The sequence below is a fragment of the Lichenostomus cassidix genome, chromosome 1Ab (assembly GCF_008360975.1).
Source record: "Lichenostomus cassidix isolate B80296 chromosome 1Ab, HeHo_3.0, whole genome shotgun sequence".
NCBI lineage: Eukaryota > Metazoa > Chordata > Aves > Passeriformes > Meliphagidae > Lichenostomus > Lichenostomus cassidix.
Genome location: NC_139481.1, coordinates 7,245,036 through 7,263,064, shown reverse-complemented (window position 1 = coordinate 7,263,064; position 18,029 = coordinate 7,245,036). Strand labels below are relative to the sequence as shown.

General features: G+C 42.5%; 2 protein-coding genes across 5 annotated transcripts in view; one reads left to right on the top strand and one right to left on the bottom strand.

Moving 5' to 3' along the window:
* WASHC4 (WASH complex subunit 4) overlaps positions 1-2,635 on the bottom strand; it is a 35,967-nt gene extending 33,332 nt beyond the window's left edge. For both annotated transcript variants that reach the window (XM_085049661.1, XM_085049662.1), the window contains exon 1: positions 2,478-2,635. In XM_085049661.1, coding sequence (XP_084905787.1) covers positions 2,478-2,538 — 61 coding nt within the window. In that variant the 5' untranslated portion in view covers positions 2,539-2,635. The remainder of the gene's footprint in view (positions 1-2,477) is intronic.
* A 388-nt stretch (positions 2,636-3,023) lies between these two features.
* ALDH1L2 (aldehyde dehydrogenase 1 family member L2) overlaps positions 3,024-18,029 on the top strand; it is a 36,329-nt gene continuing 21,323 nt past the window's right edge. Inside the window, exons 1-2 of one of the 3 annotated variants that reach the window (XM_085049658.1) lie at positions 3,024-3,494; positions 16,516-16,657. In XM_085049658.1, the coding sequence (XP_084905784.1) occupies positions 3,480-3,494; positions 16,516-16,657 (157 nt within the window). In that variant the 5' untranslated portion in view covers positions 3,024-3,479. Of the gene's footprint in view, positions 3,495-10,474; positions 10,694-16,515; positions 16,658-18,029 lie in introns of those variants that run through there. The other 2 variants (XM_085049657.1, XM_085049659.1) reach the window with 2 other exon arrangements.

Sequence of the window (18,029 nt, the reverse complement as noted above, 5' to 3'; positions counted from 1 at the left end):
TGCCAACCATAAAGGCACACAGACTGCAGAGCACAGCACACTTCCCACATTAATGGCATTAGTGCCACTGGGTTCTACCAGCACCTGCAGCCTAGACAGTGCACAGGCACTGTCAAAATCAGGAGACTGAATTTCTTGTAGAAGGATAAGAAGCAAGTGAACAAAACACTCTCCCTCAGCAGCATTCCTGGTACTGAAGCCTAGCCCTCAAGTTGTATCATTGAATTATTCTATTCCATTAAATCCATCTCATCTTTCAGGTTCTTTCCAGTGCATCTTCTGTAAGCTCTGCTGCAGAAAACCAGTAGAACACTGACAGATGCACAGCCCTGCTGGATGGAGTTTAACCAGCCACCATGGCAGCTTCAGTGCTTTACTGCCAGAAAATCTGGAGTAGGGGAAACATTATAGAGGTGTACTGTGGTATTTCTCCAACCACATCTCCCTCCACACAAAAGACAAATTAAGAACAAAAAACCTGACAGTCATGGGGCTTTATAGGAAGAACTTCAAAGTCATACAAGAGTAGGAAACTGGCACTGCTGTTCAAATCAGTTCCCTAAGAAACAAAAGCATTGAGCATCTGAGAATTTCTGAAACAAAACCTCACAACAGCCCTCTGCTAGAGATCCAGAGACTGTCACCTTTCCAGCAGACAAATGATGGATTTGAGCAACATTACAGCTCATTAAATACTTTCAAATACTTAATTATTGATAGCTATCAATTTGCCACTTTGTACTGATCATCTAAAAATTAGAGACAGATGTGAATAATTTCTCATTTTCTTAGTGAGACGAGAGTGGAAGCTCCTAGCTACCCAGAGACAGACAGAGTTGAACTCATAAAAAATTACTTGGAGGGAAGCTTTCTATGATGCAGAACATTTTTCCTAAATAAACTGACTCATGCATATGAAGAAAATGAAATAATAGAAAGCAGATATCATCCTTTTCTTCAGAGCAGCATATATACTTCATAAGGTACAATCTGTATACAATAAAGTTTGATTTAGTTTCTCCTCAGGTAATAAAACTAAAGCACTATAGTTGGAACAGTGCAAGAGATCAACTCAGCAGGACAGATCTCCCAACTTAATCTTAACTTCTTTCATAAAATCAGCAATATCAACATTCAGTGAACTCACTGCCGGCAGGATTTGCAAGTGCCACATCCACACATATCTAGGATAGAGATGTAACAAACTAGATTTACTTAACATCTTACATACTCAAATGAGAAAGCTGTAATTGCTAAAGGTAAGTGATACAAAGTTAAAGTAGACAAGAAGAACAAAAAATGCTTTTCTAGTCACAGGACTGTTTGGCTTTTTTGTAGAACACTGTGTGCTGCTCTGGATGGCAGATGAGCCTGTCTGTTCACCCTTGAGATGGTGGTAATGGGGGATATTAAATCATGTAAATTTCTTGGCACTGCACTTCATGTCATGGTCAAACTAGTGCAGATCTGGCATTTTGAGCAAAAGCTACATTTTCCTTTCCACAACTAGAGCACTGGCAAGAACCTCTGCTCAGGACAGCTTCAGTTTCCAGTGAAATCCAGACTAAATGAATATGGCACAACAGTATCATCCCTTGGGATAACATTATATGTGAAACAGTTGGTCCATGAGTGACATATTTTCACAGCAACACCTGGTATAATTAATCTGGCACCGTTCAATTTACAGTGTGTATTACAGTCTGACAACCATATAAGTTCCCTGTTTAGAAACTAGGTCACCTCCACAGGCTGAGTAAAACGTGGATTTTGACGGGCACACGAACCCTGGGTTAGAGACTGGAGCATCGCAAGGACTTATTTAATTCCGTTCTAAAGGTGAAACTGCAAGTGACCGCCCGACTGCCGCGACAGAGAGCCTTTAGCAATGAGAGCTGAGCACAACTAACTGCTTGCAACAGATCTTGATGTGACTTCTGTGGATAACCAAGGAAGCCACTGCAAAAATGATGAGCCACGAGAAATGACCGGGAAGGGAAGAACCATCGTCCCCACGACAAGCTGGGTTCGTGTGAGGAAAGAGAGGGTGGCACAGCAGCCTGGCCCTCCCTGCCACACGGGGGGCATCGGAGGCAACAGCCCAGCGGGAGCAAAGGATGGAGGGCTGGAAAAGCCACTGCCCGCACCCCAGAAGAACCCCGATTTTACGGAGGGACTGGTGGGAGGCAAGCAGGGCAGAGCGGCCGCCCACCCGCAGGCCTGGCCGCAGGGGAGCAGCGCCGGGCTGGCGGCAGGGCGCGGGGCAGGGGCCAAGGGGAGCCGGGGAGGGACACCTCGCTCAGCTCCCGCCGCTGCTTCCTCCTCCCTCCCTTCCTCCCTCCCGTTCCCGGCGGGGATGCGGCGTCTGGTCCGGGGGGAGCAGGGTCTGCCCAGCCCGCGCCTGCCCCCGCTCCGAGGCTGCTCCCGCCGCACCCGCCGGCCCGGCCCCGCCCGGCCCGCCCTCCGCGGGCGCTCACTCTGCGAGCCGTCGTCGAGGCGGTCGAACTCCCAGTCCGGGGAGAGGGTCTCCAGCGCCATCGCCGCCGAGCCCGGCAGCGGCAGCCCGGCCGCCCCTGACTCAGGCGCACGGGACTTCCTGCCCCGCGCCCGCGCCGCACGCCGGGAAATGGAGGCGGAGGGGGAGCCTGGGCTCGGGGGAGGAGGCGGGACAGCGCTGGCGCCGCTCCGCCGCCCCTCCTCTCCTCCCGCCCTGCCACAGCTGAGGGGGAGCGTGGGGAAGCCCCGGCGTGCTCGAGGGTCTGTGCCGGCCAGGGTGCCTCAGCTGAGGGGGACTGCCTGGAGGCCCCGCCGCGCTTCAGCCCGTGCGGGGTGTGAGGCGCTGCCCGCGGCGGGGCAGGGAGTTCTCTCCCTCCCCTCTTTCCTCCGACCCTCGGCAGCTTGAGCCGGTCGTGCTGCTGAGGAAAGGTCGGCCTCGGAGGCAGCGGGGCTTTGGGAGGTTTTCTGCTTTTCCCCTGGGGCTCGGCACCCCAGCCCAGCCCCTCTGGCACCGGCTGCCCCACCTCTGCCGGGCTGCTGGCAGGAGAGAAAGCTCTAAATCGCTCTAAAAGCGATGTCCTGACAGCCGCCGCAGCGCTTCCCTTGCTGGGGCTGAGGAAGGAGGCGATGTCAGGACTGTCCGGCTCCGGGAGGCTCTGGAGCTCAGGGACAGCTGAACCATCTCATCCTCATACTGTCGTTGTGCTCACAAGGGCCAGGAGCTACGTACCTACCTACCTACCTACCTACTGCCACTTTTCCTCTTTTATCCCAGGGCCCTGCGGGTGTAATATCAGAATAAAAATAGAAGTACTTGGGATAGGGAGAGAAGAAGTCACTCAGGGCCATTAACAGTGACCACTGCGATTTCATTGCCTCAGCAGAATCTGTAGCGTCAGCAGAAAAGGAAATGGCTTCAAAAGCAGCATCACCAGAGCATCAGCAATGTCAGTGGGGAAAGAGCAGCAAAAATAGCAACTCGGATGAGAGATGGATCAGTAAGTGCATAAAAGCTAACCGTCTGTAAAAGCTAACTTGGTAATGCAACAGTTCTGAAAATAGCACCTACTTTCTGATTGTTTTATGATTAAAAGGAATCCATCCTGTGGAATCTATTGATTTAAAAGTTTCTAGGGATGAAAGAAAGATCTGTTTGGTTGAAAGATCATGTTTGTTGATGAGTTTTTCGTGTTTAAAGTGCAATCTAAGAGGCCAACCTGGGCAAGAAGACATCAAATTTAGCTTTGTGTGAAATGATACCAACAATGTCTGGAATAAGTTGTTTGTTTTGTTTTGCTTTGTTTCTCTTAAGGGAGAGAACTCTGATTTGGAAAATGCTGTCAAATAATCATTATGTAAATATGTCAATACATCTTCTCCACTCATTAGCTCTTATGCAAATGGAAGATGTTCACATTGTGTTTTAATGGAACCAGAAGTTTAATTGTGCAGGACATTGACAACTGGCAGTGCACACAAGTGTCTGAGGAGATGATAATTATCACACAAAATGAAAACACACCTTATGCTAGATTTTAAAGATTTTATGCTGTCTATGCAGCTTTACTTGAACTCAGTATGGCTGCTAGACATTTATTCAAAATGTATGCCTTCCAATTTTGAAAAAAACAAAAAAAATAGACAAGTTTTCTTTACAAACTTTATTTGAAACAAACACTGTTTCTTTCAGCTGTGGAGGACTCCACATGAGCAGAGGCATTCAGGCTGCTTTAAAAGTAGTCATCAGGCCTTTTGCTCTCTGTCTCAGAAAAAGGTGTCCTTGAATTCTGCAGGATGGTAAAAGGTAGAAACTTGCAGAACTGGCATTTGCAGGGCCCTCATTCTTCACATCTAAACTGAATTTGTAAAGTAAATATTGCAGGGTTGGTTATTGCAAGGTTGTGAGATCATCAAAACTGGATGCAAGGTAATCCAACTGGGTGGCTGTGCAATGGCCACACCAAAGAGTGCACTGTGATCCCCACAGCATCAGTGATGTAGCCCTTATTTTAAATATGGAAAAAGAAAATTATTTTAAAAGAAAATGCATTGAAATATTACATTTTTTTAATGAAGGAGGAGGCATCATAACTGGGGGGAAAAAAATCACAATTATACTCAAGTAAGCACACCAGTTAAATTTAGGCTGCAATTCATGGTCCACTCGTTTAAATGACTGATAATTGGCTTTCCTTTGGCTCCCTAGGTGGCAGTGTTTTGTTGCTTGCACTGAAATTATTTGGGTCAATTGTAGCTCCTGCTAGAATTTCTGTTTTCTCTGAAAATCTGATTTAGACTTTATCTTGAAGCTCACAGGCACAAGAATGGCTCGGATTTGATCGATAAGTTTGCTGGGCTGTCTTATCAGTGAATGGCTTTGTGCTGTTCACTCATGTGAAATTACTGACATTTTATAAACATAAACTCTGAAAGTTGGGTGACAGAGCTTCCGTTTGTACCAGGAAGCTTTTATGTGGTACAAACTCATAGGAATGGCTAAGATTGCTCAAATATCTGTTAGAATCTTCATGCAATAGAGTAGTAAGAAAAGTCTTTAGACTTTGTTTAATCCAGTGATTTGTAAGCTGACTATTGCTGAACACAGACATAGTTGATAAAACAATCATTTCTTTTGGTCAGGCCAAGATGACCATGAAATGAAATTTCATAATGGACTTTCGCAGGAACTGAGGGAAATGTGAACATAAATATGTTCCAGCTGAAGTTACTTGTTACACTTGAGTACTAGAAAGGGTAGGTGAGCAAATAAAGTCCAAAATATAGCAGAATTGATATGGTACTATGGCTGTTTTATTTATGGAGTGAAATGGTTAGGTATCTATGGATTCATAAATCAACAGGGGCTTGATTCCATGAGGTACTAAAAATCCTTTTTCCTTTGAAATCCCAATTGGAAATAGTCTACATTGGACAATACAGTTGCCTGGTATTTTTCAGTGGTATTTTTCTGATATTTAAAAGCTTATTGAAAACTTTAACAATCCAAACAGAAGCTATTGTATTAAAAAAAAATTAAAAATCGGCACCCAGAGCAGAAATTGCTACTTGTGTATACAGGCAAAGCTCCACCAAGACTGACAGAGTTAGTAATTACTAGAACTGTAATTACTTACAGGAGAAAGAATTTGACTTGCTGTATCTGCAGAAAACCAACTATTCTATATGTTCCTTGTCTGAGGAATGCTTGATGCTTAGCTCTGAATATTTTAAATAAAATAAAGATCTTGCTCAAAGTTTTTGTGGCAGAATTCCCAGAAAGGATTTACCATCTGAGATCTGCTCTTTGCAGCTCTACTCCACAAAGATAGCAACAGCTTTTGCAGATGTAGTTTCTATTCTATTGTATGGAATTTGAGAGACCTCCAGTTATCCATATGAGTAAGGCATCTGCACATGATGGTTCTTCCTACTTGTTAAATTTTTAAAATAATTCCCTTTCCTCATCAAATATATGCCTCTTTTTGTTTAGTCTGAAAAAATGAAATGTCAAGTGCAAGGTTTTAAATAGTTGTCTAGTTAAGACCCCCTATGAAAAAAAAATTTAAAATAATAGAAGTTTTAAGTACAAATGTTGCAGAGATAATACACAAAGTAACTTTCCTATAAATTCTTGCTTCAGCAAGCAGAAGAACATGAAAGTTTTTGTTGTATAAAATTTTAGTTGAAACTTGTCATGCAATTAACATACTTAGTGAACAACCATACAAAGCCTTACTTTATTTTTTTTAATTACTCGGTCTTTAAAACTGGGTGAACTCTAAAGTACTCCTGAGGAATTTGAGTCTGAACTATGACCAAATCTTTAATCATCATGAAAAGCCCCATCAAGGCTGATTTCCAACAACAAAAAGCCTGTGCAGAGCTAATTTAGTTGATTACTGAGTCCCAGGGCATGATTTTCAAAAGAAAGCAAATCCTGGAAGATTCCAAGCAGTTTCCCAAGCACTTCAGTATGTGCACACTGTGCAGAACAGTCTTTCCTAATCATCTTGCCAAGTCCTGATGATGTCTTCAAAGACACTGAGTAGCTTCTTTTTCACAGACATCAACGAGGATTTAAAATATTCAGCTGCATTAGGTCTTATATTTGTTCTGTACATTTCTGCACATACAAACACATTTTGTACATTTTTGCTGTTGAACAAGCACATTTAACTGCTGAATAGTTTTTGTAAACATATCCCCCTATCAGTTTTTGCCATTTAAAAACGGCACTAACTCTTGAAAATTTGGTAACACAAAGAAAAAAGCCCATGCTGAAAAGCCTACTAGGGATAATTGTAGGTTTTTCCCCAAAGCTAAACTTTGGCTTTAAGAAAAAGGATCAGAACTGGAAGGAAAAAAAAAAAAAGGAACTTTAATGTATAAAATGTGCTCCAAACATAGTAGCCAATGGAGCTTGGATTTTTTTCCCAGATTATCAAGAAATTGATGATTTGCCAGGTACTTCTCTGACTGGGGTGCAAAAATCAGTGCTCATACTTTGTGTCACTTTTTCCAACAACATAAAGCCCAGAGGAATGCACTGTAACTGTTACAATGTTTAACACTGATGTTGGAGTTTACTATGTCATACAAGACCTATTGCTCACTGTCAAAGAGATCAGCCTCATCATTTTCTGGATACCAAGAATCTTGATTGTAACTATTTGCACTTGAAATTCTAAATAGGAAATTTGTTAAGTGGTTGTTAAAACCCATATGTATGAATTCATCACTCTGATAATATGCAGATACTCTCCTTGTCTGTGTTTTGGCACACCTTTATCCCCATTCATGTCCCTACTCTCTTACTGCTGTGAAATCTAAAGTAAAGCCCAATTCTTCCTTCCCAGCTCTTCTTTATTCCAATAATTCTGCTGACAACAGACACCTTCTCTTGTGATTTTTCCCTTTTGTCACCTAACACTTGAGTAGTCTGTGAAGTAAATGGAGGTCTATTATTGTCTCACTAGGTTAGGAATTGTGTTTGGAGATGAAGGTTTGCCAACTAATTACACCTTGGTGCTTTACACTTGCATTGTTGTATTGTCTGTGTTGTGTGTGTATAGGGAATGGAGCCACAAGTTCTACAAATTGCTTCCCCAGGAAAACCAGGTATTTTGCCGTAAGCTTGTGTGTCAGTGGTTAAATGCCAAGTGTGTAGTGTTCTAGCTGGAGAGGATTTTGGATCACAAACCAAGATTTGAAGTTTTGTGAACTTCAGCAATGCTTTAATCCAGTTCCAAACTTTGCATTCTAGGACTGTGTTGATGTCAGCTGTTAGAGTAGTTAATGTAGCACTCGGTTGTGTGGAATTTGTGCAGCTTCCATCAAGTCATGAGAACACTACACACACATTCATTCCTCCTACTGTCAGAGGCAGTGCATCATTCCTTTAGTAAGGATTGTCAATACTTCTTATTTGAGCAGATAGTGGGCTTGATCAGCTGCAAACTGAGCTGTGCATGAACCTTGTGTTGCTACAACATGACCTGATCTTTTTGAAAGAAATTGCCAATTCAAAAAGGAAAAAAAGATATTCACAACAGGCAATTCAGACCAACAGCTCCTCTAGTAGTTAAATGATGCATTTTAGTCCAACAAAATGGTGAGTTTTAATGGGTTTATTGTACAATTTGAGCAGAGAGTATTTTAAAGGAATGCCTTTAGCAATGAGGTCTGGTAGATTTTTTGTAAGATAATGGGAAGATATGAGGCTGCTTACCCATGGAAGTAGCCAATAACAATAGAACATGTACTATTTCAAGAACAAACCACAAAGTAAAATCTTTTGACTTTCTTTATGAAAATCTGGAATTACTGTACACCATTCTTTTTAAACTCACAGTACCACAAATACTAAAGAAGGAACCACTTGTATAAACAAATGTCCCTCTTTGTTAATAGAAATTTTTGATTAATTTTACTTGTTGAGTTTTTAATATCTCAGAGCAAAGAAAGTCACTAACTCCCTTGGTTGATTATTCCAGAATCTAATAAATCACCACACACTCCATGTGACACCAGCATGAGAAGAATTTTTACTGAAGTGGCCAAGTACTCCTGTAGGTTTTTCACCCCCTAGAGAAGAAATTACAGGAACTGACTAGTGATTTTTCTTTGTTGAATTTTCTTTGCAAAACTGGAGTGCAGTGCTTATTTTAATTGAAAGGTTTTTGTAGTTTCTGTTGATTCCACTCATAAGTGCCACCTATGCTTATGGGACTGCTAAGAGCCTTGAATCAAGGGCAGGATATAGTTTTGCTACACGGGACTAAATCAGGGAATGAATTATGGTATGAGAGTTGTAATGCAAGTATTGTGTAACATTACTCTGTGGGGGAATTGTGCTGTGCCAACCTGACTCCTTTTGGGACTGGCATAATTCACCTCTCCTTGCTGTGTGCTCTGCACAGGGAGGGAGCAGCACTACTGCAGCAGTCCTTGTCCTTAAGGTACTGCTCAGCATTTGAAGCACCCTGAGGAAGAGGGTGAGGGCCTTGGAGTTAAACCCTGGTGATTACTACTGCAGTTCTTTTGAGGAAAGCATAAAAATGTCTCATTGAGATATGAACGTTTGCATGTGTTAGGTAAGACTTTGCTGTATTTTTAACTGTAGCAAGGTGACTGCAGGTCATAACTTTGGCTTAAGCATTGCCTCTGACCTCTCTAACTGAGTTCACAACTTGGCCATCAGAAAATTTTTTTCATTTTTGTCTTCCTTGTTTTCTTGACAAGAACATCATGTATTTCAGTTTATTACGCACTCAAGTTTTTAAATGTTGCTGGGGTTTAAACCTGACCTATTTAGCAATGATTCTTACATTACTGCCATTCTGTCTACTCTTGCTTTTGCTATTCCTTCCCTTTTGGGGTCATTTTCACTTGCTTTCTGGTCTTTTTAGCACCTTGGATTTGTATTTTCAAGATCTTCTCCACACCTCTGACAAGAAGATTTTGTTGTAGCTTCTGAATAATACTGAAGTTGAAACACTTTTATTAGTAGAATTCAAGGGGTAAATTAAAAAAAAAAAAAAAAAAGTAGAGTTAGCTGCTTTAAAAATACTTGGCAGTGGTGGTGATATGGATTTCCAGAAAGTCATTAACGTTTTTTAACTGTATTACTGGCATGAAAGAAATTAATGCTGATAATCTACGTGACCTTTGACTGCCACAGAAGGTTCAAGGGAATGTCTCGCCAGCAGCCTCGGTAGAGAGGGCACAGCTGAAGGTGAGGGGCTCTGTCCCCCTAAGCTGTAGCTGGCTGGGGCACTGCTGGGGACACTGCACACACCTCAGACTGCAAAATGCCATCTGGGTGGCTGTGACCACACAAAAGACAAGGAGTTACTGGAGAGGATGCAGTGAGAGCCACAAAGATGATGAGGGTTCTGGAGCATTTCTCTTACAAGAGCTCTGGGACTGGGTCTGTTTAGTCTAGAGAAGGCTGAGAGGGGAATCTCATTAATGCCTACAAATACCCCAGAGGAGGCTGCCTAGAGGATGGTGCCAGACTCTTTTTGGTGGTGCCCACCAATGAAGAGCAATGGCCGGAAACTAAAACACAAGAAGTTTCACCTCAACATGAAGAACTTTCCACTGAGGGTGGCAGAGTAGTGGAGCAGGCTGCCCAAGGAGTCTGCCTCTATGGAGACATTCCACCTCACCTGGACGCATTTCTGTTTAACCTGCTCTAGGTGACCCTGCCTTGGCAGGGCGGCTGGGCTGGATGATCCCCACCGGACCCTTCCAAAGCTAGGGATTCTGTAGTTCTGCCTGCCGTGCTGGCGGGCCGGGAGCTCCTCATGCCGCCCCGCTGCTCGCTGCCCTCGGTCCCCGCGGGGAGGCTCAGCCGCCGCGGCCGGGATCGGGGGGCAGAGGCGCTGGCCGGGCTCCCCGCCCCTTCCCCGCCGCCCCCGCCGAGCCGCTCGGCCCCGCGCCCCCCCGTTCCCCGGCGCCAGCGGGCGGCAGGTGCGGGGCGGCCCCGCTCGGCTCCGCTCCGCTCCCCGCGGTGGCCGCGGGCCCGGGCGGGGTTGCGCCGCCGCGGATGCAGGCTCTGGCCCGGCGCCAGCGACATCGGCGCGGGTTGCATCAGACGAGGCGCTCCGCGGAGCCCGCTCGCTGTTGGCCGGGCGGCCGCAAGATGCTGCGGACAGCCCCCCGCCTGCTGCGGACCTTCTGCACCACGGCCGCGGTGAGTAGCGCGGGGCGGCCGGCGGCGAAGTCGGGTCCCGCCGAGCCGTGCCGTACCGTGCCGTGCCGTACCGTGCCGTGCCGTGCCCTGCCGAGCCCGGGAGCGAACCGCTCGGGGGGCAACCGGGGGCCGAGCGAGGAGGGGCATGGCGGGAGCGGGTATTTTCCGGGATGTGATGAGTATTGTCTCTTGCCGAGGGTTTGGTAAAGCGCGTACGGGCGCGGGAAGGTCGGGAAAGGGCTCGCTGTGGCTGCAGAGGCTGCATCTTGCCCGGCTGTTGGGCGAGCGGCATCGCAGCCATCATCTGCGCGCTGCATCCTGCAGGGATGTGCCTGGCAGCTGCGGGGAGCAGGCAGCAGCGATGCCGTGATAGTGCCCCGCTGTCGCGTGTCAGGAACAATGTGCCTGCAGCCTTTCGCTGCCTCCCTCATGCTGCGTTTGCCCTGGGAGAAGCTGAAGGCTGTCTTCTCAGTTAGAAGGGTTGTTCCTAGTGCCGGAGAGAAGCCCCCCCGCTTTGGCCTGCTCCGTTTGTGACCTTCTCATGGCCAGTTCATAGCTCCGGGATGCTGGCTTGCTCAGGGTTGAAGTTGATGGCCTAAATTCCTCGGCACCCCACGGTTTAGTCTTTTACAGCTCTGCGCATTTGTTTCAAGCCATTCTGTATGTCTTGTTGCATATATAGGCTGCAGAACTCCTGCAAGGGATCGCTCCCTGCACGCCTTGTCCAGTCCAAGCTGACCAGATGTGTAGGTCTGGCAAGCTGAGTGAGGCTGGGGGATTTTTCTTTCCTAGAGCTTGTTCATTGTGTCTCGTTTGGCTGCTCAATTTCGTGTGAGGACGGCGATCCTCCCAAAGGATCTGCATGGAAAGCGTTAGAATAAGGAGATTTAACACAAGCTTTTTGGAAATGCAACCAGCAGTGCCAAAAAAAAAAAAAAAAGGGAATGAATGAAGAGTGGGAACACATTGCCCTGGATGTGTATGTAGATGGGGGCGGGGCTCTACTATAGGTTTCTATTTGCAGGCATTGGAATTTAGCACATGTAGGGGAATGTCACGAGAAATAAAGTTGCAGTACTGCTTTTCAAAAGAGGCATCATTCTGTGATCATCTTTGAAAGATGTAAAATTAAAATATTTTTAGATTCACTGAGTTCTTATACAAACTAGGTAAATTTCTATAATCTTTTTGACAGTAAGATTTGTACTCAGAGTAGCAGTTACTAAATTTTAATTTTCAGGAAATTTACTTAAAAACTGATAACCAATCGAAGGCTAGATTCACACACAAAAGAGGCAGTAACAGAAAATTATTTTTATCTCTGAAATAAATATTCTCCTGTGGAGAGGTTTTGTAACTTTAGACTCTTCTTAGAGAAAAAAAGCTGTTGGACTTATCTTCCATTTCTAGGAATTAGAACTTGACAAGATAGTTACTAGCATTTGTCAAGCTGCTATCTATGCAGTGCTTAATTCTATTTATTAGTTTTAGCTTTGATTAAGTGCTTTGGGAAAAAACAGAACCAGAGTGGAATCCAACACTAAAATACTACATAATTTTTAATGAGTGTTGGAAAATAAATTCCAATATATTATCAACAGATCGTATGGACAGAATTTTAAATACACAAGTTAAACTTAAATCTGTGCTTTCATACTGAGTCAGTGAAACAGACATGAAGATCCAGACATGTTGAGCATTCAAGATAAGACTGCTTGTACAAAGAGTTCTCAAATTTTATGCTTCTACCTTTATCTTACTTTCTTCATTCAAATCATGAGGACTTGAGTTAAGGAAACATAATTACTGTTAATCTGTGTTATATTATAAACAAAATAAAGTGCTAAAGAAGAAATTAAAAGTTCAGACAGCGAAACCAGCAGAATTTCAGTAGAATGAACACTAACTTTCTAAATACTTGTATTTTGGCAGCACTGTCATAATAACTATGTTATTCTATGATTAGTCACAAAAGAAAGGCTGGATCTCCTTAAGCCACCTGAACTGCATTGTTTGCAGGAATTGGGTAATCTTACAAAAGTGCAGCCAGAGTTGCACTCTGATTGTTCATGGCCATTAACCTTCACATGCGTTTTTCATCCATGCTACACATTCATCGTCAGCCAGGCAGCTGCAAAAGGAATCTGAAATACTCTCTTAACATCATTGTCAGAAACAATAAAACATTTAATCTTCATGTATGTTAGTGATGATGATGGGGTACCCACCTAGTACAGTATTGAAAACCAAGATTGTTTTGGCGTTCTTTAACAAAATTCCTTTCTACAGTTTGTTTCATGGTGAATGCTAGCAATGCAGAACTGGCCAAAATGTGCCATTTCTGTAGGACAGAAAACACCAAACTGTTTTTCTTTTCTGTGTCACCTTACAGAACTTTCCATTTTAATTGGGTGTATGTCCACATTAAATTCTTCTACAGGAATTTCCCACTGCCGCAGGTTTAACTCATTTTAGATAAAAATGCTTAAGGAGAGCTTCCAAATGAAGATAGGAATGGCTATAACATCTCATGCAGTTGTTCAACGGTAACTTTTCAAATAAAACAAAAAAGGAAGAACTGAAGTTGTGGTCTGATCATGCAAGCCCTTCCACACAGATTTCTTTCTCTTTTTGGTTTTACTCAGTAGAAATCTTGTGCATGGCTGCCTGGTGGGTTTGTCTCTTGCTTTCTACTGATGGCAGTGTATGTTAATGCACGGCCAGACTCATCAGATGTCATGAAATACTTATGTACCATTCAGTGGAGAGAGAACTCCAGAATCACTGGTCACAGCACAGTTACCAAATCCATCTTGCAATTGAAACCAGTCCCCATTTGAGTTATTTTCTCTAAGTGTGAGATAGCAGAGATGATTTACTGCCAGGCTAATGGGTTTGTGCACTACAGTGAAGAAATGGGACTGAACCACTCTGCAATCTTCTGTCTTGCCAGTTTCAGTTTGGGTGTATTTGTTGTTCATTTGAGGATTGTGTTCTGTGTTTGCTTCTCAGCATTTGTTGACTCAGTTCCACAACTAGCACAAATTTAACATGTGTAGCTTCACTGAAAGTCTGTTGATTTACAGCCACTCACGATTTGGAACTGGAACTGGTATGCCATTCCATGTAATATGAGAATCAGATTTGTTCACAGGGGAACATGAACTGAAAGTTTAGGAATAGAGGATGCATATGTTCTTAACACTTTGTGAATAAACCCTTTGTGAAAAACTAACTCTTAAAGTGGTGATAAATTTGGACTTAAAATTACAAGAAGGTTGTCAAAGTATCAGAAAAGCAGAGTGGAGCAGTGAGTGCTTTAAAAGTACTTTTAAAAGGAGGTTGGGTAGATTTATAAAAGTAATCATATGACAAGATTGATTGTGATGGCAGAGGAGAAGATTCATTAGCTAAGATCTCTTCCACTCTTGTGTTCTTATTGAGAGATGTTAATGAAGGGACAGAATTAGAATAAGTAACTCTCATCTGGACTATCTTTAATGTTTATTCAATATACTAGTTGGGCTACCACTGTAAATGAGCACAATACAGAAATCAGAGGATTTCATATGATGCCAAGCATGTTCAGTCATCCAGCAGGTTCATCTTTCTCCAATTTGCCTGCTATAGTTAAAATACTTGGGAAAATCCAATAGTTGTTTTCTGTAATGCAGCAACATCTCTGCTGTAAAGGTAAAGACATCCACCATAAAGCATTGATAATGAGCACTACCTGCATCTGTTTGGCTTTGCTGGATAAGGATTTCAAGGATAAGTTGTGCTCATGGTAATTCAGAACAAGGTCTTGTCTTTATTAAGAACAAAATAGTGAACTATTTGTGGTAAAGCTGCCAGCAGTGCAGTGTTGGTTAGTAATATTACCATCACCAGTCTCACAGACATCCTTTACCAGCCAATTATAACAGTCTGATTTTGCAAGGGCCTGAGTTAAGTTCACCTTTGCATCTTACTGCTTGTTTCTACTGCAGTGGCACTAGTGCTGAGTAATGCTGCAATACAGGACAGTTTTACTATGCAGTTTCATTCTGAGGGAAAATATTGTCTCCGATAAAAACAGTTATTTCCTATATTTTATACAAAAAATAAAAAGCACACTTCAATATAACTGTAATGGGATCTACCAATTCCTAACTCCCTTTTCTAAAGCCAGCTGCACAACTAAAATGTAACTTGAAACCAGTAAAATGCATCCATAATATGTCAGCTGTGAAAAGAATTGCAGTGGATTTGAGTAACCTGTTTTTCAGGACTTTTCTCTTTGTCATATGATCTGATGGGCAGTGCAGACCATTTGTTATCCAGTCAATAACCCACTCAGTCAAAGTATGCTCATGTCCCAGCACCCTAAGGAAGGGAAGAGGAGGTTGGAGAAAAATATACAAGTGCCAACTTACAAGCAAAACAAACATCAGTGTTTGAGACATTCATACAGTGCTTTGTTTGCTCTCATGGGTCATGAGGAAAAAATGGAAGTCAAAGTCCAGTTGTGAAAAATGAAGTTAAGAATAAGGGTGGGGAGTATATGGATTTATTTCCTACCTCTCATTCAGGCCTCCTAAGAGGAGGGATCTGTATGGTTTGAGTCTAGGAATAGTTTGTACCAGATTCAGCTTTGAGGAAGGTAAGTTTTCTGGTTATTCTGTGCAGACATTTCCTTTATAACCAGGTCTGATATCCCATCTGTTTTTCAAAGGTTTCCAGTTTTCGTTTTCCAAAGGCTGACTAAAAATGCAAAGATTGTGCATATAGAGAGAGCTCCACCCTTCTGCCATGTTTCCATGCTCATTCCTGCTCCCCCACTGACCTGTGTTAGGACTCATGGCAGTGCTATGAATTAGACAGTGAATAGATCCAGTTAAGAATATACCACATTTTTCTTGTCAGTGCCTGCCTGCTTCAGTACCCTAATCCAGTTCTTGCAGCTACAGGAATAGCAGTTCTGGGATAAAGGAGGTATTGGAGGTGAGGTGCTGGAGGTAGGGTGGGAGAGGAACAGAACTGTCACATAAATCCATAAGGACTCAGAAGGAAAAAGTCGTTTCCTCAGGAGGAAATACCTTGAAAAACATGGCATTAGCTGATATTCTGATATCATGATAGTGTTGTGATTCCAAATATCATAAATTTAAGATAAGGTGGAGGTGGTTACTTGCACCTGCTCAGCCTGAAGAAGCTGAAATCCCATGTCCAGTGCGCTGGGATCCAAATGCAGCAGGCACTGGAGGTCCAGCAAGGGAACCTCACCTTTTGCACCTTTATTTTCTGTAGCAGTATCAAATGGATGATCATCACTTTAACTTGGCAGGAACAATGCAACTTTGACTTCTTTAGCCTATACATGTTAACCACAAATAATATACCACTCTTTAATTATAGGGATTTAGAGAGCATGTTCCAGGCATGTAAATTAGGCCTAGAAAAGTGTTTTATATACACATTTCAAAAACTGTGTTATATACACATTTCAAAAACTGTATTTTCATTTCTGGCTATGGACAAAATCATGGAGCCTCTTATAAGAAGCAGTGGGTCTGTCTAATGAAAATTCTAAAAAGCCATATAAACATCAGTGACAGAATCAGATGATACTTTCATGTGAAGTATAGTCTCTCTGCATTGTATGTTGCCTGCCTTTAGTCTCAAAAAATTGATTATTATTCCTTCAAAGGTGATTAGTGAGAAAGACTGTCCCATTTTAAATCAAACCTAATATTGATAAAGAGCAAGAGGGAAATGTAAGCAAGAGGGAAAAATATTTTCTTTGCATCCTAGAACATGTTTTGCTTTAATTTTTTTACCAGGCTTATCAACACAAGCTAAAGCTAGCCCTTATAGGTCAAAGTATTTTTGGACAAGAAGTTTATAACAAGCTGAGAAAAGAGGGACATAAAGTTGTGGGTGTATTCACCGTGCCTGACAAGAATGGACAAGCTGATCCTTTGGGTAAGTGTAACCTTCATCCAAATGTTAAATTTACAGGCATACATAACAAACTTGCCCTTTCACCAGAAGGTTGTATCTACATGGGAATGACTTGCAAATATTGCCTTTGTTACAGTAAATCCAGTACAAGGACTGTGCTTAAACAAACACAACTCCCAGAACCGGTTTAACCTCATCAGTTGGTCAGTTCTTTAAAAAGCAATTTTAAAAGTTGTTTCTAACCACGCAGGGCTATACATTAAGATATTGAGAAAACAAAATAATTCTGGATGTCTTGTTTGAATGTTCATCCTGAACTAGATCTGTATCTTAAAGCAAATATCTGCTGAACCTGTGCTCAAGCACAAATGTCTGTCACCTGCTTCACTGAGCTGGCTGGGACACTGAAGGCGTGGAGCCAGGACTGTTTATCCCTGGCTTTCTGCCCTTTTTGACAAGCTTGCATGTGGCCATGGACCTGCAGAGCCTATTTCTCTTCCACCTGGACTGTGGAAAACACATTCAAAAGCTTGGAGGAGGCTTTGCTCTCCCTTTTTCCATTGTCGAGGTGCAGAAGGATTTTCTAGTCTTCCTAAAGAAAGTTTTGCTTACTCAGAATTGTACTCTTTGTACTCAGAACCCACTTTGACAGGGTTCTGAGTACAGCAGGACAAAGTGGCTAATTCTGAGCCATCTGAGTTGTAACTTTGTGTTTTTTCTCAGTGACACAGAGATCGTGAGTTAGTATGATTAGCAAATGGAAGTGCCAGAATGGAATGTACCTTTAGAAATTCAAACTACATTCCGTGAGCTGTTTCAATTCTCTTTTGCTTTTGGTTGTTTGGCTTTTTTTTTATCTGGTCCTGACATGTTTTTACAGAACTCTCATGAGGGAAGAATCAAACATAAATTTTGCTTACCTGAGCTATGGTGCTCCCAGACTAGCATATAATTCTCAACTCTACCTTATTAAAAGATTTAATCACACTTTGGAAGAATTAGAGAAGACAACAATTATTTTAGAAAGTGAAAATGTGACTATCCAGGTCTCGCTGGATTACATTATATATAAATATTATACACAATGTAACATGACTTGTTTATGTTATATACATTGTTCTTGTACAGTTTATTTAGTAACAACTGTAACTAAGTAAATCTTCCAATTTTTCAATCATATATTTAGTTTAACTAAAACCACAGGATTGGTTTAGCCCAATCTCTCCTGATCGGGGAAAAAAAAAAAGAAATTAAATTACTAGATAACTTCATTTCTTTTTACTTCCAGATGACTCAAAAGCTTAAGTCTCAAATGAATATTTTCTAAAGTTTCTTTACTCTCAGACAGGTACTATCTTTGTTTCTAAAAGTAACTTCAGTACAAACTAACTTG